Genomic DNA, 24,356 nt, shown 5'->3' with positions numbered 1-24,356 from the left:
TCTCCAGCGAATGCTGCTGGGAAGAAGGAATGAATTCCGGCTTCAGCACCCAAAGCAGGGGACAGCGCTTACTGTAGCGCTGTCTCCTGCACAGTCCGTGTGGTACTCAGTAGGCACACGGGCGGCACACGGTTGCCGCACGTGTGCCACACTAATGTACCATGTGAGCACACGGACACACGGACACGGATAACTCCGGTACCAATTTTTCCAGTACCGGAATTATCTGGATGTGTGAGACTGACCTTAGAGGCAGGTCCTGGCTATAATACGCAGCCATCACCTACCTGGTATGGGGCGACTTGGCGGAGTAAACCCGCTCCATACACCCACTTCCAACATGTATGTTGAATGTATGGCAGATGTCTTGAAGGGGTTAAAATCTTATTAATATCAGTAGCTAATTTGATGTCTTTAGACATCTAATGGTATGTGCACACGTTGCGGATTTTGCTGCAGATCCGCAGCGGATTTGACACTGCGGATCTGCAGCTGTTTTCCATGAGTTTACAGTACCATATAAACATATGGAAAACAAAATCCGCAGTGCACATGCTGCGGAAAAAAGCGCGGAAATGCAGCATGTCAATTCTTTGTGCGGATTCTGCAGCGGTTTACTCCTGCTCCTCAACAGAAATCCGCAGGTGTAAAACCGCAGGTGAAATCAACACAAAAACGGCACAAAAACCGCGGTAACTCCGCAGCAAATCCGCAGGTAAACCACAGTGCGGATTACCTGCGGATTGTGCAAAAACAGTGCGGAAAAATCCTCACACCAACCCGCAACGTGTGCACGTGGCCTCACAAGTTGTCACAACCCTGCTAAGTGATCTAACCTTAGATGGCTGTTGGCAGACCACCCCTTACATATTCATACTCAGACGAGCCAAACATCTACATGTTCTTAGCGGGGAAAGGGGAATAAGCCGCTGCCTGGTGCCCCTGGTAGCAGCATTTTCCTGCAGTAACAGAAGGGTTAAAATTCAACATGAACATCTACAGGATCGGTAGTAATATGCAAAGCACTGGTGGTCCCACTAGTGGGCATTCCTGCAGACAATGAGCTGGGGCCCTTCAGAGCCCCTTTCTTGGAATCAGTTGAGGAGGCCTTGTGGTGGGACCCCAATAATCAGAAAGTTTTCATTTATCCTACAAAGTCTTCTACCTGGAGTTTTGTAGACAAGGCGATATTTTTTTTTACGGTTTGCTGGGGGTAGAGTGATTAAATGAGCATTCCCATCTCTAAGATCCTATCCCAATATATAGTAGGTGTAATAATAATAATATTAGAAAAAAAACTCCAATTAGAATTGTAGCATAGTTCTTCTGATCGGCTATGTCACTTACCCGATGTGCAGTAGCGTAGGGATCCATGGTTATAACCACTCATATAGTGACATATAGTGATATTTATTTCAATCCATTAAAAAGAACAATGTCCAGGAAAAACATTAAAACCAAAGCGTTTCCGGCAAAAAACGCCCTTAATCATAGTATATACTGTATAATATCATTAAGGGCGTTTTTTGCTAGAAATGCTTCAGTTTTAATGTATTTCCTGGACATTGTTCTTTTTAATGTCTTTAAATAAATAGTTTTTTTAAACTTACCATCTGTGCTGCATTCCCTCTCCTTCCTCTTGTTATTGCTGTGCTGCTCCAGCTGGATCTAGCACCCTCCGGTTACAAGGCACTTGGCTATCTGGATGATCAGCTGGCCTAGTGAGCTCTATTTTTGCTTTTATTCCTGACATTTAGTTAGTTGGTTGTTAGTGGTCGTAATCACGAATACCTAAGCTATTGCAATACCCTCCACATGGGGTAAGAAACATAGCTAATCAGAAGAACTCTATCTTTCTAATTGACGGTATTTGCTAATATTATTATTATTATTATTACATCTAATACATATTGTGAAAGGATCTTGAAGATGAGAATACCCCTCTAAAGCTGGAGTCACACGAGCGATGTTTCTCTCATAAGGGAGAATTGGCTGCAATTATGTAAATGACAATCGCTCAGAGATTGAACTGAATGTCACCTTAGTGTGAGCCGAGACTCATATCACAGGTGAAGAGAAGACGGAGAACTTAAGTAGTCCAGCTTCTTCGTAGTTTGAGTCCGTGTAAATGAGACTGCACTCGGATGACATCGGAGTGCAGTCTCATGTTTTCTCATGCCAGATAGGTGTTGACAGTAGAAGCCGCTGTAGACGAGCCTCTAACCCCTTCAACCCTGGTGGCCGACCAGAAAACCAAACATACCCATTCATTGAGCCATGATAGTTTTATAGTCAGTGGAATTTCTGTATTCAAACCAGTGATGCCAGGTCATTAGGAATGTGTCATGGCAATTATGTCAAAGTCACAGCATTTTCAGATATCCACTTATGGTTTTATTTTCTATTTCTGTACATTATTTGTAATAGTAAAATCTATTCTGCTTTTATTTACAGTCACTCACCTTCTCTGCTTCAATAGCATAAGCCAGTTCGGAAAAGGCCTCTCTAAACTTGAAAAATGACTTTTTCCATTCATAGTTGAATGTTTGAAATGTGTTTCCAAACAGAATTTTCCTCATTGCCTTAAAAATATATATAAAACAGTAGTATAGGAATCATTTCAATAAAAAATAACGGGCAACCCCTTTTATTATAAATTCTGCCCCTTCAGTGGATCAATGTTGTTCCATCTGCTGCAATTTCTAGTCTCTATAATGACCATGTGCATAATTGGAAGTAATTACACATATATTTTTTATATCACACCCCTGACCACTTCATGCAGATCATGGCATCACGCAGACACTGAGCATAAGGTTATTGATGAGAAATAATAGGTTTTAGGGGTTTTTTTTTTTTAAAGAGAACCTTCCACCAGTTTGAGCAAGTTGAACTGGCCACATGATGGAATAATGGCTGCAGAACTGAAGAAAATGTGCTTCTTATTTCAAAAATTCTCATGTCCATTGTGCTGATATTAGCTAGTAAAGTTTAGATTATAATTTTAATAATAAGGAAGCGTTAGAAGAGATTTTTCTATAAGGGCATTAACCTATTCCTCTGCATGACGTTGCCCAATCATAAGCAGAGACGTCATGCAGGGAAAAAAAATACGCCCCCGAGAATGTCAGACTCGGCTTCTTCTGTAAGAGACATGTAATGACGCACTGATATCACTGAATGGATCCTCTGGTGAGTACAAGCAAGGGAAGGGAGTAGAGCAGAGCTGTGTGTCATTACCAACACTTCTTGCAGTACTCATCTGACAGTAGTCAGTGTGGGTTTGAGGGAAATAGAGCAGTGCTGACAGTGCTGTGAGAGGAGAGCTGCAAAAGATGTTTGTAACGACTCTACTTCCCTCCCCCACTTGTAATTACAGAAGATGTTGGCAGTGATATTACTGGGAACAGTAGGGCTGTTTGTTATTACATTTTTCACACAGAGAAAACCACTTCTGTAATTTTCTGAGGGCATTTTTTTTTCCCTTTCCCTTGAATGATGTCTCCTGCTTTTCCATGCAGAGGTAAAAGACAATGCACTCAGAGACGAATCTCTGTCAATGCCCACTTAGTCTTAATAAATTTGGAATATAAACTTTACAAATCAATACTTCCACAACGGAGATGAAAAATTACAAATTAAAAAGTATGTTTTATCTATCTCGGCAGCCCCTATTCCATACAGTGACCAATTCAACATACTCAAACTGGTTAAGGTCCTCTTTAAAGTTGCATTTACACTGCCCGATTATCATGAATGAGTATTCTTTACAAAAATCACGCAGTGTGAACAGGCTGCCAATCAAAACACTCATTTGTCAGGTAAAATGATTTTTTGATTTGTCTGAATGATCATCATCCTGTGAAAGCAGTACCTGCGCTGCAGAGAACAATGGCAGCCTATGTGCACTAAATAATCTATTACAAATTGTTCAGTGCGCATTGTTTACCATGGTCTTCCACCCCTTCCCGACATGTGACGGAATAGTACGTCACATGTCGGGACCCCCGCTTTGATGTGCGCTCCGGCGGTGAGCGCACATCAAAGTCGCGACATGTCAGCTGTTTTTTTACAGCTGACATGTGCGCGCAATAGCGGCGGGTGAAATCGCGATCACCCGCCGCTATTAACTAGTTAAATGCCGCTGTCAAACGCAGACAGCGGCATTTAACTACCGCATCCGGCCGTGCGGCCGGATATGACATCATCGCCGACCCCCGTCACATGATCGGGGGTCGGCGATGCTCCTCCATTGTAACCATAGAGGTCCTTGAGACCTCTATGGTTACTGATTGCCGGTGGCTGTGAGCGCCCCCCTGTGGTCGGCGCTCACAGCACACCTGCATTTTAGCTACATAACAGCGATCTGATGATCGCTGTTATGTAGCAGAGCCGATCGGGCTGTGCCTGCTTCTAGCCTCCCATGGAGGCTATAGAAGCATGGCAAAAGTAAAAAAAAAAAGTTTTTAAAAATGTGAAAAAAATAAAAAAAATATAAAAGTTTAAATCACCCCCCTTTCGCCCAATCAAAATAAATCAATAAAAAAAAACCCCAACCTACACATATTTGGTATCGCCGCGTTCAGAATCGCCCGATCTATCAATAAAAAAAAAGCATTAACCTGATCGCTAAATGGCGTAATGAGAAAAAAATTCGAAACGCCAGATTTACGTTTTTTTGGTCGCCACGACATTGCATTAAAATGCAATAACGGGCGATCAAAAGAACGTATCTACACCAAAATGCTATCATTAAAAACGCCAGCTCGGCACGCAAAAAATAAGCCCTCACCTGACCCCAGATCACGAAAAATGGAGACGCTACGAGTATCGGAAAATGGCGCAATTTTGTTTTGTTTTGTTTTTTGCAAAGTTTGGAATTTTTTTTCACCACTTAGGTGAAAAATAACCTAGTCATGTTAGGTGTCTATGAACTCGTAGTGACCTGGAGAATCATAATGGCAGGTCAGTTTTAGCATTTAGTGAACCTAGCAAAATAGTGAAGCAAAAAACAAGTGTGGGATTGCACTTTTTTTGCAATTTCACTGCACTTGGAATTTTTTTCCCGTTTTCTAGTACACGACATGCTAAAACCAATGATGTCGTTCAAAAGTACAACTCGTCCCGCAAAAAATAAGCCCTCACATGGCCAAATTGACGGAAAAATAAAAAAGTTATGGCTCTGGGAAGGAGGGGAGTGAAAAACGAAAACGGAAAAACGGAAAAAGCTCCGGGGGTGAATTAAACAGGCTATTAAATTACTGCCGATCGTCAAGCATGTTGCCAATTGGCAAGGTGCAGTAATTAGACCTTTCTGCTACATCATAAATATGCACTCCTCAACATTTACATTGCAACATCAAGAAAGAAAAGTTGTGGAATTATGAGAATCTCAGAATCAATACACGTTATTAATGTCCAAATTATTTAAAAAAAATGGAAACGTTTCAGAACATATCAATTTATTCAGTCTTGAGTATGAGCCTCACACACTCAAATACCTGCACTTACATGCCTTGACTGCTATCAACGAGGAAAACGGATCAGAGTAGATCAGTAAACAAATTGGGTCGGTAAAAGGAAAGAATAGACAATAAAGCACCAAAATAAGTAAGTAAGAGACTGACTGCTCACTAGAAACCTAAGTTCAAGCCAGGTGCGGAGTGATGAGCTGTCTAATATATCTCCTTCTTGCAGGGGATAGGCCAAGGAAACAGAACTGTGCAGGACACAGCAGGGTTAAATTCCAGTAGCGTCTGGCCATGTCTCCCTATAGCCAGGTGGAAACTCTCCAGCAACTGGGGAATGCAGCAGAGCTGGGAGTGCGGAAGAGGCAGTTCAGTGCAATGGCTTGTCTCTGGATGGAGCAGCACAGTTAATGCAGTGAGTATGATGGCGCTGAGAAGGCGTGCAAGTTACTGGTGTGACTGGGCTACGAGCCAGATATCCAGCTACAGGCGTCCATTGACCTCACACCAGTGATCTGAAAGCCTATCTTGGTGCAGAGCAAGATGGCAATGGAGGCTGGAATCAAGGTCTATCCTCTTCAGTGATGTGGTCTGCTTTTGTATTCGACACAGTGATAACCAGAGATTGGTCTGGAGACCATGTGGGCAACGCCATAAAGAGGCCTTCATGAGGGAACATAAAAGAGTCCCATTAGGCATATTTTAACATGACAATGTAAGGTCACATTTTTTGTGCATTGTGAGCACCTTGCATAGCCTAAACATGCTACGATGGCCTACAGCGTCTCCGCACTAGCCTACCGTCAAGCACATCTGGGATATCATTAGTCAGCACTTGAACAGGGAGCTGCCAGAAGTGGATCTTGATGATTTGTGTGCCCAAGTACATAATAACTTCATTGATAGCAGCCAAGGTGTGTAAGTTCGGGGACTTCTGATTTATTCAATACTGTATAATTCAAGATGTTTTGAAAATGTTGTTCCTATTTATTCATTATTTGCATATTATTAAAATTATTTCCATAATTTCATGAATCTTTCTTCTTGGTGTTGCAATTTCTATATTGAGGAGTATACTACTGCTTTATCTTCTTGTTCAACCTTCTACTGACTTATTTGCATTAATGACACCCTGCCTGTTCTTACAGTGTGACAGATAGCATTTCATGGGCTCTTTGTTGGTCCTGGTTTAGATTTCACCTCTTCCTTAACCGATAAGCTCTCCTTACCGTTGCCATTTCTATTGAGATGGGCTGACCACCGAGGTTGGAGGCTACTATCAACTCTCTTGGAATGGAATAGAAAATACTGCCTGGAAACGTCCCATGCTTCTTGCCGCTTGTGGTCTCCGCTCTCTCCTCAATGTCTTCATCTGCTTTGTGGGGATCTTGGGTGGTCTTTAAACAACAACACATTGCATTAATGGGTGGAGAACTAAGCACCAGTAGATGTGTGTGTAGAGATTTGAGTTATGTATAATGTTAGTGTTCTTAGCTTCAACTTTTCTTTTACTAATAACATTTTCCATGGTGATTTACCTTACTGTACATGTTAACTGCTTGAAGACATCAATTTTACCTTTCCCTTATAGACTTCTTAGATCCAATTTCACGGCAATCTCTTTTTTGGGAAAAATGCTACACCATGTATTTTTCTACTCTTTCTGCAGTGGGGTACCAAAAAAGTTAACCCTTCAAGTCTGCCACCAGTCCTGTTCTACACTCTCATTATTCATTTATGTGGTGTAACCCTTTCAATGAATGTCTATTTTTTTAATAAAAGTTTTGGTACTAATACAATTTGGCCACTTTCACACATTCGATTTTATTATACATGTTTTATCTCCATTTTTTCCCAAGAGAACCCTTTCTAGTCTATGGGATATTCAGATGTCAGCTATTTTACAGTATAGGAAAAAAATAAAGACGCATTTAATTTTGATCCTAGTCACGGATCAAAATCACCGATGCCAGTCTATCGGACAGTGAAAAAGTCAGACAGCACACTTATAACGCTATTCATTTTTCACTGACTGTTAGCTGGGAGAAACCTCCATCAGCTATTATTTTTGTGTACCAAAAAAACTGATAAAGAAATAATGGTAATAACTGACACTGATGAAAGTCCATCCATTTTTCACATATGAGAAAAAAAACGTGCATGTGAAACAGGCCTAAGTTAGAAGGGTCAATGTTTGGACACCTGTAAATATTGTATTGCCTGATCCCTAACAAATAGGTGCTTATCAGGGGGCTATGCTTCACGACAGAGTTGTCTAGATGAAACATACGTCTTATAACCACTTCCTTATAACTTGGATTGCCGTAATAAAATATGACAGAGTTCTCAGCCGTTTGTGTTTTTTTCACTGACACTTTTAGGAGATTCGCTTATTTATCACCTGGACTTCCCTCTTAGTCTCTTTCCTCTTTACAGAAAACCCCAAACAATGGCAAAAGGGTAAAATCACAAAGACAAATACTATATCTTGTTTTGTTTAGGGCACTAAAACTGATCTCGCAAGCGGGTCACCACCAATATTGATAACGTCATCACATTTTGTTTGACAGTGATCTCCCTAGATGTACAGTACCAGTTAAGGCCGGGTTCACATTGCGTTAACAGCAGCCCGTTCAATACATACGTTAACGGGCTGCTGTTAATGCAAGTGCCGATGTGTCATCACGCTAGCGCAGATAGAGCTAGCAGATGCTCTATCTGCGCTAGCGGTGACGGACCCGGAAACGCTGCAGCCCACGTCCCATGGTCCGTCACTCAATGACGGCACATCGCTAGCGCATGCCCATGGTGGGCGTGTGCTAGCGATGCGTCCGACATAGGACATAAAGGCGGCGTTAACGGACTCTGTTACACCGCATTATGCCGCGGTGTAACATAGTTTGTTTAACGGACGCCACAGACGCAGTGTGAACCCAGCCTAAGAGTTTGGATACAACTGTTCATGCAATAATTTTTCTTCTTTTTATTGAAATCTGCACATTGTCGATTCAGACTGAAGGAAGCAAACCTACGAAAGAACCCATATGTGAACCAAGAGTCAAGAAACACACGTGAAACAAACCACACGGCCACATCAACACCATCGGAGCTACTGCAACCCTGGCCTACTGTCTCCTTCCCCATAATCCTATAGAATGTAAGCCCGCAAGGGCAGGGTCCTCTTCCCTCTCTTCCAGTCTGTCATTGTTAGTTTTGTTTACTGTAAGTGATGTTTGTATTTTGATGTAACCCCTTTTCATGTACAGCACCATTGAATTAATGGTGCTATATAAATAAATAATAATAATAATATGAATGAAACATTAGATTCCTCAACATACCCCCTTTTGTAAAAACTTAATTCCAGCTCACCCAGTTGCTCTATGCTCATCCACCTGGGGCCCAGACACCGGCCTCGCCCTGGTCTCACATCAAGGAAAATAGAAACAATTGCAGTCTGGCTCAACAGGGCTGGATTTTCCTTTTCTTTTTTTTTTTTTTTCAAAAGAAATTATAGTGCGTACAAAAAAAAAATGTACATGGTCAACATGGCCCAGTCGACGCGTTTCGAATGCACTAAGCAGTCTTACTCATGACTAGTGATGAGCGAATATACTCGTTACTCGAGATTTCCCGAGCACGCTCGGGGGTCCTCCGAGTATTTTTTAGTGCTCGGAGATTTAGTTTTCATCGCCGCAGCTGAATGATTTACATCTGATAGCCAACATAAGTACATGTGGGGGTTGCCTGGTTGCTAGGGAATCCCCACATGTAATCAAGCTGGCTAACAGATGTAAATCATTCAGCTGCGGTGAGGAAAACTAAATCTCCGAGCACTAAAAAATACTCGGAGGTCACCCAAGCATGCTCGGGAAATCTCGAGTAACGAGTATATTCGCTCATCACTAGTAATGCCCCCTACCCTTTTACTCTGATGACCACTTTAGACCCCACTGGCATTCTCTCGAGTAGCTTCATCAGGTAGTTTACCTGGAATGGCTTTCCAACAGTCTTGAAGGAGTTCTTTACTCCTTGATTCCACATTGTTTCTTCATGGTTTTGCTTCCTTCAGTCTGAATCTACAGTGCGCACATTCCAAAAAAGAACAAGAATACCAATGCACGAACAGTTGTGTCCATCTGTATTTGTATTTTGAATTATTTTTTACATATAGTTATATAAAAAAAATACAAGGAAATATAACCAATGTTAGAATGCCAATATTCACAGAGTGCAGTTGTTCAATACAAAGTCTAGTAGTGATACAGTAAAGATGGGTCACTCACTTCAGAAGAAGCTTAAAGATAATATGTTTAGGTGTTTATTGCATTTTATACATATTTACGTCATTCTGTGTCACATGGCATTGATTACTTCATTTTACAAAATATTAGTTTGACAATTGTTTGGAATAACAGAAACATTAATATCATATTTAAAGGTACTTTAGGCTAGGTGCATGTTTTCTAATCCAAGAAAAACGGGTCAATTATACAAATCACACTCTTATGAAACGCTGATGAGAGTATGTTCATAGTGTGATCCCATTCTCTCGGAAGAGGAGAAGATGGACTGACTTGCATGGCCGAGTGCAATCCGAATATCAGCACGTGATGATTTTTCCCTGGACGAGGAAAAAATTGCACATGTGTACAACCCCATAGCATACCATGTGGACAAGTGCTATCTGTCACAATGCTGGCTAGCACTCATCCGATTACTATGGTCGTCTGCGCGAGCCCTTAGACGAACTAATTCCACCACATGAGAATATGAGTTTGTAATAAAATGTAAATTAAAGTCAGTTATAAGTAAGAAACAAACAATTTCTGCAACATGGAGACCTATTTTAGATGGCATCAACAGAAAATCAATACTCAGCACGTGCTTGTACAAGGATCTTTAACAAACTAAAGTGTTGCACGTAATTATCATGAAGCTGCAGCGCACAAACCTGCTCATAAAGTGAGGGGTCACTTACTATTGGTTTCTTCATGACGTCCTCCTGCAGTAACTGAATGTAATTTAGCTTTGAGGCATCTCCATTCACATGGACCTTTGCACAAATATTCATAATAACAATGTAACAGAAGAAGTCACCGATGGAGGAGCTTGTGATGACTGAAGCTGCGGCCTCTCTACCAGCTCCTGCCAAGTTACTGCCTTCCTGACTCTTCTCGATTACCAGATAATTTGACACGTTCTACCTTGTTGAATGGATATGTTGAGTCATGGATAACGGTGTATTTAACATGCCATGTAGAATACTAAACCCAAAGCAGCAAAAGAATGTTGAAAAATCAGCCAATGGCAGAAGAAACCTAAAAAAGATTTTATTGTTGACTCTGTGGCTCAAAAATCTAATTTCTGAAGTAATATCTTAAGAATTTTGCAGTACTTTAATTAAAAAAAAAATTCTTTCTGTTCTTCCTATTTGTAAAATCGATCAGCTATAGATAAATATGTAGCTGTTGTAACCTTTGCTGCCCAAATCATTTCTGGGCCCCACAACAGGAGAATATGTGGGACCCCTCCTTATGCAGTAAGGAGCACATGTCTGCACCCTCGATGTCCCGTCAGGAGTCACTGCCGGCATGTCTGGTGTCTAATGGATTAAACAAGAACTATGTCTATGGTTGAGAAACAGTTAAAGAGGTTATCGGGACTTTAGTTATTCTTTCCTAAGTGGCTAAGAATTTACAGGCAGGGAGTGTCTTCCACATTGTTCTATTTTTATGAAAATTAAACTTTTTTTCCCTACAATTAGTAATATTTGTTCACAGTTAGAAAACATGACAAATGAAATATAATTTCCATATTTTACACACTAGGGAAAGCAGCTGCATACATTTGCAAACCCACTGCGATGCAATCGTGCACAGCGACTGACCGAGAATTAAGCCTCACTCAGATGTTCGTGATTTTTCCCGTAAGTAAAAACTCGGAATGATTATCCATCAGTGTTAGCAATCCGATTTTCATCAGTGTTTGGTCAGTGTCAGTTTTACCATCAGAGTTACACGGATTGCACAGTGATGACAGCCGTGTGTCGGCCGTGGTTTTCATAGACCCATAAGCTCATATATGTCATTTTGATCCATGACACAGATGTCTGCAAAGAGCATGCTCCGTACACAACTGATACGGCCCCAGCCTAGAAGATCGGAGACCAGTCCTTGTCTGCTTTGCCTTGTAAGTGACATATTTGCTGTGTATAAGTGGTGTGCCATGACAGTGACACTTATACACTAGCAAATGGAAATGGCAGCCCCCAGTGGCTGCATCAAAATGAATTAAATTAATTAATTTAAAAAATGACAGCAATTTATAGTTTCACTTTTTTTAATACAATGTTATCAAATATACTAATTTATTTATTAGAAATAAAAAAAAGTGGCAGATTACCTTCAAATGCTTTGGAAGAGCATTGTCTGCCTGTTTTACCTAAATAACACACAGGAGGAATGCTACAGGAGGGAATAAGGTCTAAGGATACAACTTCTTTACAATTGCAAGAATGCTTTATGTGCATTATCGATGGAGATATTACTTTAGGCTGTGCTTTGTTTAGATGTTTTTCATTACAATCCAGTTTTATATATTATATTATATTATAGTCCTAAAATCCATTTCTAAGCCAATGACTTTGCTCTTAATTCTCAAGATCCTATTTTCTGTTCAATTTTGGTAACTGGTGAGGCAATGATGCTGAATGTTGGCCGAGAACTGGCAATGCCAGAAAGCAGATGTGATCCTATTCTCAAGTTCAGGACTGAATTCTCTAGTTCATGTCTGTAACTTCTATGTGACACCGACATCTGTTACTATAAATTATACTTCTCTGCACAAAGTCCTGATGTGAACATGCTGCAAGCAGATTCTCAGAATGTAAGAGATCAGGCACGGGAATTCTCCTGTCCTCAGATGTCCTTAGTTACTCACATGTAATGTCAATAATGTATCTAATATGATCAAGAGATGGGCTACTGATGTATAGAAGGGAAAAAATTTGTACATAATTGATTTTTATATCCAGTACTTATTAATTGTTACTAATAAGTTATACTAAGGAACAGAAGAGGAAGAGGGTACGAAATTGGCACCTCTTTGTGGAGGGATTGCACCTTATCCATTTATATTATCCTATTATGTGTAGCACCAGTTGGTCACAGGCCTTTAGGATCTGGTATTTGGTTTATTCTTATATATCCTACAGCATTTCCTTGTTCCTCTTATGTGTGTACCATCTTGGTGTCTTATAGCCATTATACTTTATTAGGTTTTCATTTTTCATGCTAACATTTGACTTTTTCCCATTTATCTTCTTATTCCATCACTGTTTTATTAATATTTATTAATATGGATTAAGGTTAGTTGTCAATGCTTATTTTCCTGTGGGGACACTGGAATTTATTGTCTTTTATATGTTTTTAACCCTTGTTTTTTCATTACGTTTAATAAATATTTTCCTTTTTACCATCCTTGGGCCTATTTCATACCTCTTTGGTTCCTTACAATCGTTCTTCGGTATATGGCACATTTCTCTATGTATTTAGTGGTGCCGGTCCTCTTCCTCACAAGCTACAACTAATGATTTATGCTATCATGGACGAGATGTGTAAGTGCTGTGGATGAAGGTCACCCTGCAGTATCTTGGGGTAAATGCTGGTAATCTGACATTTTCTTTGTACGTCTGCTGCAATACAATCCATTATGTATATTAATGTGCTATAGTGTTGTAATGCTTTTCATGGCTTATAATTTTGTAGGATACAATGGAATATATCTGATGAAATAGTGGAAAAAATAAATAAAAAATAAAACAACATTAAAAAAAAGCCTCCAGAGTCCAGATAAAATTGGAAGCATTTTGTCATACAGTGGGGCCAATAGACCTATTATAGATCTGTACTTCACGGGTTAGAAATGTGTATGCCATTTAGATCCTGTTAATTTCTGGACAAAATACTTAAATTAATGTATCTGGTGTGTTCTTCATCTACACACATAGCACATACTATTTTCTACCAAATACAAAGTCTTCTTGAACACTAACTCATCATACATTCCAATCAATTATGGACCATAAACCAAGACGTTACAAAAGTCTATTGGACTATCATGATAAATCAACTTGAATTACCTGATTTGCTGGATTTCTGATCTCCAATCTGCAACCAACAAAAGTAATAGATGCTTTCAAACATATTGCAAAAGCTGGAACAGGAAATCAATGCCGGCAATGTAATTTACCCCCCTATGATTGACCGCCTCACCCTTGAGAACTGAATATTGCTCTCCATTTGTCCAGAGCAGAAATTTTGGTTGCGATTTCTTCCAGTTCCATTGTTTTTAAGCTGGGGTTTCTGTCCGAAGGTCTCTTGTCCATGTGAAGCTGGTGGGAACATAGAGAAGAAGAATAATGGGTCCTTCTTTTATGATGGAGATAAAAGATTGATATTGCATCCCCAACAAAGGCCAGACAGAAAGTTACTGACACAGTGTCACCATCGAGGACAGGCTGTAAGCTCACACCGACACCTCTTGATTAAAGTTTTATCAGAGATGGACGTACTTGTCTGTTCTTTTTCCTCACTTTATAAATATAGATCATCTGCCCTTTTTATAACAAAACACATGTTAGATTTTGTCTGGGACCAAATATCTGTTTCCTCAGGGGATAAATAATTTACATGTGTGAATTGTGTCCAAAGAAGAGATTGTTTAATGTCTTATTGTGTTGCATTTCATTGCTCCAAAATGGAGATGAAAATTGATCAGTTCTGACCTTTGAAAACTCAACACATTACATTGTAGTTAGGGAGGAAAGTGTTTTTATTATGTGGGTGTCTTATGTTCCTCTTATACGCAATCAAATTCATATATTTTGCAAAAAGCTGTGACCAGTCTAGTCTTCTGTTTGAGTTTTTAGGTTGCTAAAGGGCGTGACAACGTCTGTGATAGTAATGTGAGTGTCAATGTAGTCTTGCTTCTAATGGTTTGTAATATATCACTTAATAATTTTCTTTGTTAAAGGAAATCTGTCAGTAGGATCAGCCCTCCTAGGCAGTCTCTATGGGCATACAGGTTACAGAAAGGTGAATAAAAAGATATCTTGATATCTGCGATTCCATATCTTATTTTAGAGAAATTCATACTTTTCCTATATGCAAATGAAATATTCAAATCTACAGGCCGGATACTGATCTTCAAGAGAATCTGCCTCCAGAGCTAATTATAAATGAAAGGGAATGTTACCAGTGTGAGACCTGCTCTCATAATAATCACACATAGCTCTGTGAACATATCCAGAGATCCCCACTGACGTAACTTATGCCAAATGAATATCCTTTTGGTATTTGCCAAGGAAATATGTATTAACATACTGGAAAGAAATACCTGCAGTGGAAGGCTGGTAGCACTTACAAGGGTTTCTACGGACAAGTTTTGAGCAAGCAACTCACCTTTTTTTTCTTAAAAAAATAATTTTCTTTTTAGGCCTTGTGACATTTCTCTTCCATGTGGTGCTATTGCTATCAGCATGAAATGGGAATGGGTTTATTTTGTTAAGTAATGCCCCTTCATAGTCAACTGATTGATGGACATCTGTTTAATGAATAATTAGACTAACCTGAAGTTGAATTATTGTTCATTACAATGTTGTAGTCTAAACTTTAGCTTGGCTCCTAAGAATTCTATTGAGGTGTACTTATTTTTGCAACATGGTCTTACATTAATTTTTGGATAAAAAAAATACTTTTTGTGCTGTTCAAAACATCAAATCTTGCTTGCAATCAATGGCCTACATTTGTGGGAGTATTTTGCTATATGGTATCCCATAAAAAATGTTGATTCTGATAAAGGATTTATGTAAAAATCTGTTGCGGTGTACTCATTTATGCTGAGCACTGTATAAGCCAGAAGTTATGACCGGGACATTAGTGGATACAAAAAGGTGAATTTGTTTGGATCAAGTGAGGGCAAACCTTGCTGCCATGGCAATGTAATAAAGGTTATCAGGCATGCATGGCTCCTTGGCATCTTGTCCTACAGTAAAATCCTTTAGACCTGCTTTTATTCAAATCTGTTATAGTTGTGATAATGCCAATGGAGGACAAAAGCACATTAACAAAGATCTGCAAACTAATGACTTCTCATATTCCACTTCCCATTCTCTATTATCTTTCAACACATTATGAAAGCATATGAATGTTTTGTTACATGATACCCAAACAAGTTTCACAGGGCACCGAGTGTCTTTATTTGCCTGGGTGGACGCTCTATAAGGTTTGCTGTATTTACTGCTGATCTTATATCTTCATCATACATCATTCATTACATATCATGTGGTTATATGTATATTCTATGCAATAGGTTACAGAGGTTTAGAGGAGCACTAACAGGTCATCACTAATGTACCCAAGAGCAACCTATAGACCACCATAATCAGTGGACTGTGAGAAAAGTATGCCCTTCACTAGCTGTTGGTTATATTGACAATCATATCCCCTTAACGACCGCCGATATGCCTTTTCACGGCGGCAATTAAAGGTACTTGGGGCAGAGCGATGTAACAGTGCTGAGAGGACGCAGTTAGACGGAGCTCCCATAATCCTGGACGAAATCCTGTGTTTAAACGCTATTATTTATACTTACCTGCCAGCGGTGGGATCCCCTGGAGTCTTGGAGACTTCCGGTTCTTGGGGGAGAGCGGTGTGGAGCCTTTCCGGTGCATCGGGCTGTGTGAGGGCTCTGGCGGGAAAGTGAGGCTTGTGGACGGTGGCCATTTTCTGTCGTGCGCTCTATCAGGAAGAGACATGGCGCTGCAGACTCTGTTTCTGAGAGGGCTGACAGAGCGGTGCCGCTTCATCCTGGAGGTACTTGGAGGGAGGCGCGGTGTGTGCTCTGAGATATGAGCCCCGTGCTCTCTTAGGTGATAAATTAACGGCACAAAAGCTCCTGTCACCCTGGGAGGTTTTCTGTACTCCTACCGCTGTCCCTGCAGACGCTTTATCAAACCTTGCTATATAAGACTTGCATACTACCAGCAAATCTGTCATAATACTTGATATCTCGCTCTATAAACCTGACCAGAGCTTCTTGATTTATGCTCATTATCTTGTGACCTCTATGGATGATCTTCAGGAAGAGGAGACTCTATAACCATACTATTCAGCTTATTATATGTCATCATTATTAACTATGAGTCATTCTAAAGGCTCAGGGATAGCTGATAAACTGAAAGAATTTGCAAGGACTGATTCAGCTGATAATGCACGATCCCTGAGGAATGCTACATCACAAGCTAAAGCTGCTGATCAACGTACAAACTGTGCTTCTGACAGTGAGGAGGATGGTATACAGGAGGATCTAACCCTTAGACAGGCATCGGAACAGTTAATGCAGGCCATATCTTTAACTAGAATGTCCCTGACAGGGAAAATAGAAGATGTGCATTCTGAGGTGGGGCGTCTCTGGCAAGATATGCATGCTATGAGTGGTTGTGTTACAGAAGTTGAAACAAGAGTGTCCAATCTGGAAGATAACTTTATACCTTTGGAGTCTAAGCTAACAAAAGTGACGGGCTCCATAAATGCCTGGAAACAAAAGGCAGACTACCTTGAAAACAGACTTTGCCGGAATAATATCCGGATTATAGGATTGCCAGAGCACTCAGAAGGTCAACAGCCTGAGAATTTTTTTAGAAGGCTGGCTTAAAGATACTTTAGGGGATAATTTCTCTTCCACCTTTTCTGTGGAAAGGGCGCTTAGAGTCCCTACAAAACCGCTTCCACCGGGTGCTCCACCTAGGCCTTTTCTAGCACGTCTCCTTAACTGCAAAGACCAAGATCCTGTATTAAGGATGGCAAGACAAAAGAGTCCTATTAAGTTTAATGGTGCTACGATTTCAATATTTCCTGATTTCTCCATGGAACTTCAGAAGCAGCGGGCCCAATTCATGGAAGTCAAGAAGAAGCTCAGGGAAAAGAATATTCTTTATTCAATGATATATCCAGCCCGACTTCGAATTGTTCATGAAGGCTCCTCCATATTTTTTACGATCCGAGTGGAGGCAATGGATTGGGTGCGGTCCCATAAAGGCTCACGTGGACAGGAATCCTGATTTACTGGATCTTTTCTACTAACTATATGATTGGAGCTCATCACATTGGTGTCCGACTTCACAGTAATACCGGACACTGTGTTCAGTAAGGGTATCCCCCGATTTAATTCAGGATAGGAGCATGGAATTTTGCTCCTTTATTTTTTAACTTTCTGCTGTTTCTCATTTCAAAAGTTTTGTTTGTTGTTTTTGTAGGTACTGCCGCTGAGAGTCTATATATGATGCCTATAATTTTTATTGTGTGATATGCATACCATATTCAGATAGAATGATATGGGTTCCGAAGTTATCTATTTGACATGGAATGTGAGGGGTCTCAAATCTCTTCGGGAAAGAATTAAGTTTTCTTCCCAGGTTAAACGTTATCGTCCTCATATTATGGCGTTGGTTGAGACGCATCTGACTAGAGACTCAGCTAGGTTTGTACAGAAACCTTGGGTGCAGTGGTACACTCATTTCATTTATGAAACTGCATTTCATACCAGTTATTCTAGAGGGGTTTCATTGTTAATACATAGGAATGTTAGGTGGGATGTTAAAGAGGCCCGAAGAGATCCTGAGGGACATTTTGTCTTTGTATATGCATTGATAAACTGAAGAGGCTATGTAATTTTGTGTATTTATAATCCTCCTCCTGCCAATGTGTCAGTTCTTCAAAAGGCAATGAGCTGTGTTCTAAACTACCCAGATGCATATGTTATATGTATGGGGGACCTTAATTCGGTGATGGATGATTCCCTTGATAGAATCAGGTTGGATGATGGGATCTCAGTGGTAACCCCATCTACAGCTCCGTCTCCACTAGCACTGTTTATAGGGGGAAGTGGTTGGTTGGATATATGGAGGATACGTCATCCTCAGGTAAAGGGGTACACCTGTCACTCGTCCACTAGATGTACTTTGTCTTGTATAGATTATATCTTCGGTTACAGTGATCTAGCAATGTGGGTAGATAACATAGAACATGGTCCAAGGGGAATCTCAGATCATAGTCCGGTTATACTTAAACTTAATTTTGGCCAATCAAAACATAACACATTCTGGAAGTTAAACCCATTCTGGTTGAAATTAATAGGTCCCACTGACAGAACTATAGATCAATTGATTTGCTTTATTGAAACCCATCCTGATCCCCAGAATATTAATCTGTTCTGGGATGCCCTTAAGGCATACCTGAGAGGATGTTTATCCTCTACAATCTCTTATAATAAATGGATAACCTCTGAGGAGGATGATAATATGGAACTGCAACTAAAAGAATCGGAAGCAGCTTACTTATCTAGCCAGACTAATGAAAACAGAATGGCTTGCTTGACCTCTCAGAGGTTATATACCCAATATATGGATACCAAATCTAAACGTAAGTTATTTTTTACCCGTCAGTCCTACTTTGAATTGGGGAACCAATGTAGTAAGTTTTTGGCTTTTTTGGTGCATCAGCACAACATATCTAACACTATTCTTCAATTTCGGAGAGGGGATACTTTGATGGCGACCTCAACAGAGGATATACTTCATCGTTTTTATGATTACTACATAGCATTATATAGTTCTGGGAGTGGCCTTGGAATCCTAGAATGTTTAGACTACTTGTCTGATATAGAGTTCCCCATGCTGAGTTCTACTGAACAAGCTTTTTTGGATGCTAATTTTACCATAGAAGAAATTGAAAATGCTATGATGGATATGGCCTCTGGGAAGGCTCCTGGACCAGACGGGTTTCCCATTGAAAAATACAAAAAGTATATAGATATATTGGTACCCCTTCTTTTGAAAGTATTTAAGGGGCTTGGGGTGGGGGAATATCTTCCGGACTCCTTCTATGAAGCTAATATCATTATACTTAAGAAAGAAGGAAAAGACCCCCTTGAATGTGGATCTTATCGTCCCATATCGTTGGTTAATGTGGATTATAAGATTTTCACCAAGGTTCTAGCTACTAGACTAAATACTATTATACTAAAACTTATACACCCTGACCAGACTGGTTTCAGGCCCGGTAAAAATACCTCTATTAATATTAGATGGGTCCAATCAGTAATCCAATATAGTTCTTTAGTGCCGGATAATAATTGGGCTTTGGCATCATTGGACACAGCTAAAGCCTTTGACTCTCTTGAATGGCCTTTCTTATTTGCATGTCTGAGGAGATATGGCTTCGGGGCTAGGTTTCAAAAATGGGTAGGTGCAATATATCCAAAACCTAAAGCTCGTATAATTATAAATAATTCGGCTTTGGAGTCATTTTCTCTATTTAGAGGGACACATCAGGGATGCCCCTTATCCCCAGCTATCTTTGCTCTTGCGATTGAGGCACTGGCTATACGCATGCGATTCTCTCCAAATATTGTGGGTATAAAAATAGCCGATCGTCTAGACACTATTGGCTTATATGCTGATGATATGATTTTATTCATGGATAGGACAGAAGAGACACTCCCACATGCGGTTACTACTATAGATAAATTTAGTAAATGCTCCGGATTATATATTAACTGGGATAAATCCGCCCTATTGCCTGTCTCTCATAGCCCATTGACCCACCTTGCTACTTTGTCTTCGCTGCCTGTGGTGTCTCATTTTAAATATCTAGGTATTAACATATCCAAAGACAGTTAGATTGAGCTACAACTTAATATTATTCCCCTACTGGAATTAGTCAAAATTAAATTTGCCTTGTGGGTAGTGTTGAGCATTCCGATACCGCAAGTATCAGGTATCGGCCGATACTTGCCGTATCGGAATTCCGATACCGAGATCCGATACTTTTGTTGTATCGGGAATCGGTATCGGGACCATATTAATGTGTAAAATAAAGAATTAAAATAAAAAATATTGATATACTCACCTCTCCGACGCAGCCTGGACATCACCGCTGGTAACCGGCAGCCTGCTTTGTTTAAAATGAGCGCGTTCAGTACCTTCCATGACGTCACGGCTTCTGATTGGTCGCGTGCCGCTCATGTGACCGCCACGCGACCAATCAGAAGCCGTGACGTCATCCCTCAGGTCCTAAATTTCTAATTCTAGGAATTTAGGACCTGAGAATTACGTCACGGCTTGTGATTGGTTGCGTGGCGGTCACATGGGCGGCCGCGACCAATCACAAGCCGTGACGTCATTTAAGGCCCTGAACGCGCTCATTCTTAAGAAGGAAGGCTGCCGGAAAGAAGCAGGGCGCGTCCGAGGGTGAGTATATACCTAATAGGAATATACTCACCCTCGGCTTCTTTCCGGCAGCCTTCCTTCCTAAGAATGAGCGCGTTCAGGGCCTTAGATGACGTCACGGCTTGTGATTGGTCGTGGCTGCCCATGTGACCACCACGCGACCAATCACAAGCCGTGACTTAATTCTCAGGTCCTAAATTCCTAGAATTAGGAATTTAGGACCTGAGGGATGACGTCACAGCTTCTGATTGGTCGCGTGGCGGTCACATGAGCGGCACGCGACCAATCAGAAGCCGTGACATCATGGAATGTACTGAACGCGCTCATTTTAAACAAAGAAGGCTGCCGGTTACCAGCGGTGATGTCCAGGCTGCGTCGGAGAGGTGAGTATATCAATATTTTTTATTTTAATTCTTTATTTTACACATTAATATGGATCCCAGGGCCTGAAGGGGAGTTTCCTCTCCTTCAGACCCTGGGAACCATCAGGGATACCTTCCGATACTTGAGTCCCATTGACTTGTATTGGTATCGGGTATCGGTATCGGATTAGATCCAATACTTTGCCGGTATCGGCCGATACTTTCCGATACCGATACTTTCAAGTATCGGACGGTATCGCTCAACACTACTTGTGGGGTAAACTTACATTATATGTAGCTTGCCGTATAAACTTAATTAAAATGGTTTAACTTCCTAAGCTCAACTACTCTCTCCAACATAGTGCAGTGTTGATTCCTAAATCCTTCTTTATGAATCTAAATTCCTTGACCACGTCTTTCATATGGGGGAAAGGCAGACCCAAACTTTAACTTTCTACTTTACAGAGGTCCAAACAGATGGGGGAAGTGGCATTGCCGGATTTTATTTATATTACTTAACCAGACAAATCAAGGCTTTGAGTAAATGGATGCCCGATAATCACCTACCCAACTCAGAAAGTCAGTTGATGTATGCTGCAAAGGTGGACTGCCCATTAGGTTTCTTAGAAACAAATAAACCTGGTGTCCCTCGATTACTACCTCTACTTAAATTAGCAAGGTCAGTTTGGAGACAAGTTAAAAAGGTCATTCACTTTGAGGATATCATAGCAGAGATGCCACTGTGGAACAACTCTTATTTTCCAGTGTTGTTGGGTAACCCATCTGCTAATTTTTGGATTTCACATAATGTTTTCTCGATTAAAGATTTGTATGATGATGGGGTTTTAATGTCCTTTGAGCAAATTTAATCTAATTATAATGTCCTGAGGGCCCAGTTCTTTCATTTTCTTCAGCTCAGATCAGCTATCCAGTCACATCTTCGTTCTGTGAGTATGACTCAATTCATCTCATCTTTCCCCTTGATAGGAATTCTTAAGTCGCAAGGTCCCCAGGGTCTCATCTCTGCTTTATATACATACATGTTATCGGTGGGAACCAATTCTGCTATAGTGTCAATTAAGGGAAGGTGGGAAGCTCTCATTCCTGATGCTCAAGATGAGGATTGGGAGGATCTCGAATCTCTGATTGGAGTGTCCCCATCAGTCAATAATAGAATGACCCAGTTATATATCATACATCAGTCATATTTAACTCTGTTGCGGCTTTTTGACCCCTTTCTTCTATTGGACGTACTATTCCGTCCATGTGGGGTGGGCCCTAATTCCCAAGGACGGAATAGTACGTCCAGCGCGATCAGCCGCGCTCACGGGGGGAGCGCGGCCGATCGCGGCCGGGTGTCAGCTGACTATCGCAGCTGATATCCGGCACTATGTGCCAGGAGCGGTCACGGACCGCCCCCGGCACATTAACCCCTGGCACACTGCGATCAAACATGATCACAGTGTACCGGCGGTACAGGGAAGCATCGCGCAGGGAGGGGGCTCCCTGCGTGCTTCCCTGAGACGATCGGTACAAGGCGATGTGCTCACCTTGTACCGAGCGTCTCCTCCCTGCAGTCCACGGATCCAAAATGGCCACGGGGCTGCATCCGGGTCCTGCAGGGAGGTGACGTCACAGCGCCTGCTCAGAGCAGGCGCCGGGAAGCCTCCCTGTTGTGCACGTCAGATCGCCGATCTGACACAGTGCACAGCAAAGTGTCAGATCGGCGATCTGTCACTTTACTGTGATGCCCCCCCCCCAAACCAGGGCAAAGTAAAAATGTAAAAAAAAAAAAATCACATGTGTAAAGAAAAAAAAAAAATCCTAAATGAATAATAATAATAAAAAAAATTGTTCCAATAAATACATTCCTTTAGCTAAATAAAAAAAGAACCAATAAAAGTACACATATTTAGTATCGGCGCGTCCGTAACGACCCGACCTATAAAACTGTCCCACTAGTTAACCCCTTCAGTGAACACCGTAAAAAAACAAACAAAAAACCGAGGCAAAAAACGCTTTATTATCATACCACCGAACAAAAAGTGGAATAACATGCTGTTAGGGCTGGCGGAATGCACCGAGTAAATAGAGAGATGTTATTTGGTGCGTTCGCAGCCCGGGGTCCACCGTGCAGGAAAAGAACCTGCTGCTGGCAAACGGAGGCACTATATGGCGGTAGAAGCGATCTCTGCTGCTTCACAGAGTCTCTAAAAGAAAGGGCTGTGTCCTGTTAAGACTCCACAGGAATACACAGTAACTGCTGAGCAGATAGCAGCTTGTGGTCACGCAGTCAAGGAGGCAAACATACAATCTCCTCACCGGAGGAGCCGGTATTCTAGGTGGCTTATTTCAGCTGGGGCCCTGAAACCATACACACAATCTCCTCACCGGAGGTGCCGGTATTCTAAGTGGCTTATTTCAGCCGGGTCCCTGAAACCACACAAGCGTGACCACATTGGCGCAAAACTCATAACATGCATTGATACTAGCGCATGGCCGTGCGGCCATGCAAACCTTATATAGCTGCAGCAAGTACAAGACCTTCCTAGAAGGACCAATGAGAGGCTGCCACAGAGCCTGAGCACCTTCAGGACCTTCCTGGAGAACCAATGGGCTTTGCTGCAGTATCCAAGCATGTGACCCTCGATCTCCAATGAGAGATCTTACCCTGGGCATGCTCAGAAGGAGAAAAGCGGGACTTAGTCCCAAAAGCATCTGCTCACCGCTGCCCAGCACTGGCTTCAATGGCAGAAGCTGGAAAAGCAGCAGTAACCCTTTGCACAGAGTCAGACTGATCGAGACGCTGGGACCGACATCTCCGCTGAGCAGGCTCCACTGCGGCAGGAGAAGAATGGGAGACTCCAGCCGAGATTCCCCCTGTGCAGAGGCGGGAACTCGACCCCCAACATCACCCCTCCCCCCTGGACCTCGCCACGCTCGAAGGCAGCAATGAGCTGCAGAGCCTGAATGTGCTCAGCAGGCTCCCAGGACCTGTCCTCAGGACCATAACCCTTCCAGTCCACCAAATAATATTTTTTGCCACGTACCACCTTGCACCCTAAAATAGCGTTCACCTCGTAATCGTCCGTAGACAAACCCGATGTCCCGGCAGATGACTCGGAAAATCGGGACATGTATACGGGCTTCAAGAGGGACACATGAAAGGTGTCGGTGATACCCAGGCGTGGTGGAAGGGCTAAACGGTAGACCACAGGGTTAACCTGTTCGAGG

General features: G+C 41.5%; 1 protein-coding gene across 1 annotated transcript in view; it reads right to left on the bottom strand.

The window, feature by feature from the left end:
- The window catches only part of MINDY4B (MINDY family member 4B), a 117,682-nt gene that overhangs the window by 67,924 nt on the left and 25,402 nt on the right, over window positions 1-24,356 (bottom strand). The window contains exons 2-5 of the mRNA XM_077292949.1: window positions 13,745-13,863; window positions 13,612-13,639; window positions 6,698-6,865; window positions 2,463-2,582 (exon numbers count right to left, since the gene is read on the bottom strand). Of these exons, the coding sequence (XP_077149064.1) occupies window positions 2,463-2,582; window positions 6,698-6,865; window positions 13,612-13,639; window positions 13,745-13,857 (429 nt within the window). The 5' untranslated portion in view covers window positions 13,858-13,863. The remainder of the gene's footprint in view (window positions 1-2,462; window positions 2,583-6,697; window positions 6,866-13,611; window positions 13,640-13,744; window positions 13,864-24,356) is intronic.

This window comes from Ranitomeya variabilis, chromosome 2 (genome assembly GCF_051348905.1).
Source record: "Ranitomeya variabilis isolate aRanVar5 chromosome 2, aRanVar5.hap1, whole genome shotgun sequence".
Taxonomy (NCBI): Eukaryota; Metazoa; Chordata; class Amphibia; order Anura; family Dendrobatidae; genus Ranitomeya; species Ranitomeya variabilis.
This window is presented reverse-complemented; position numbering and strand designations above follow the sequence as displayed.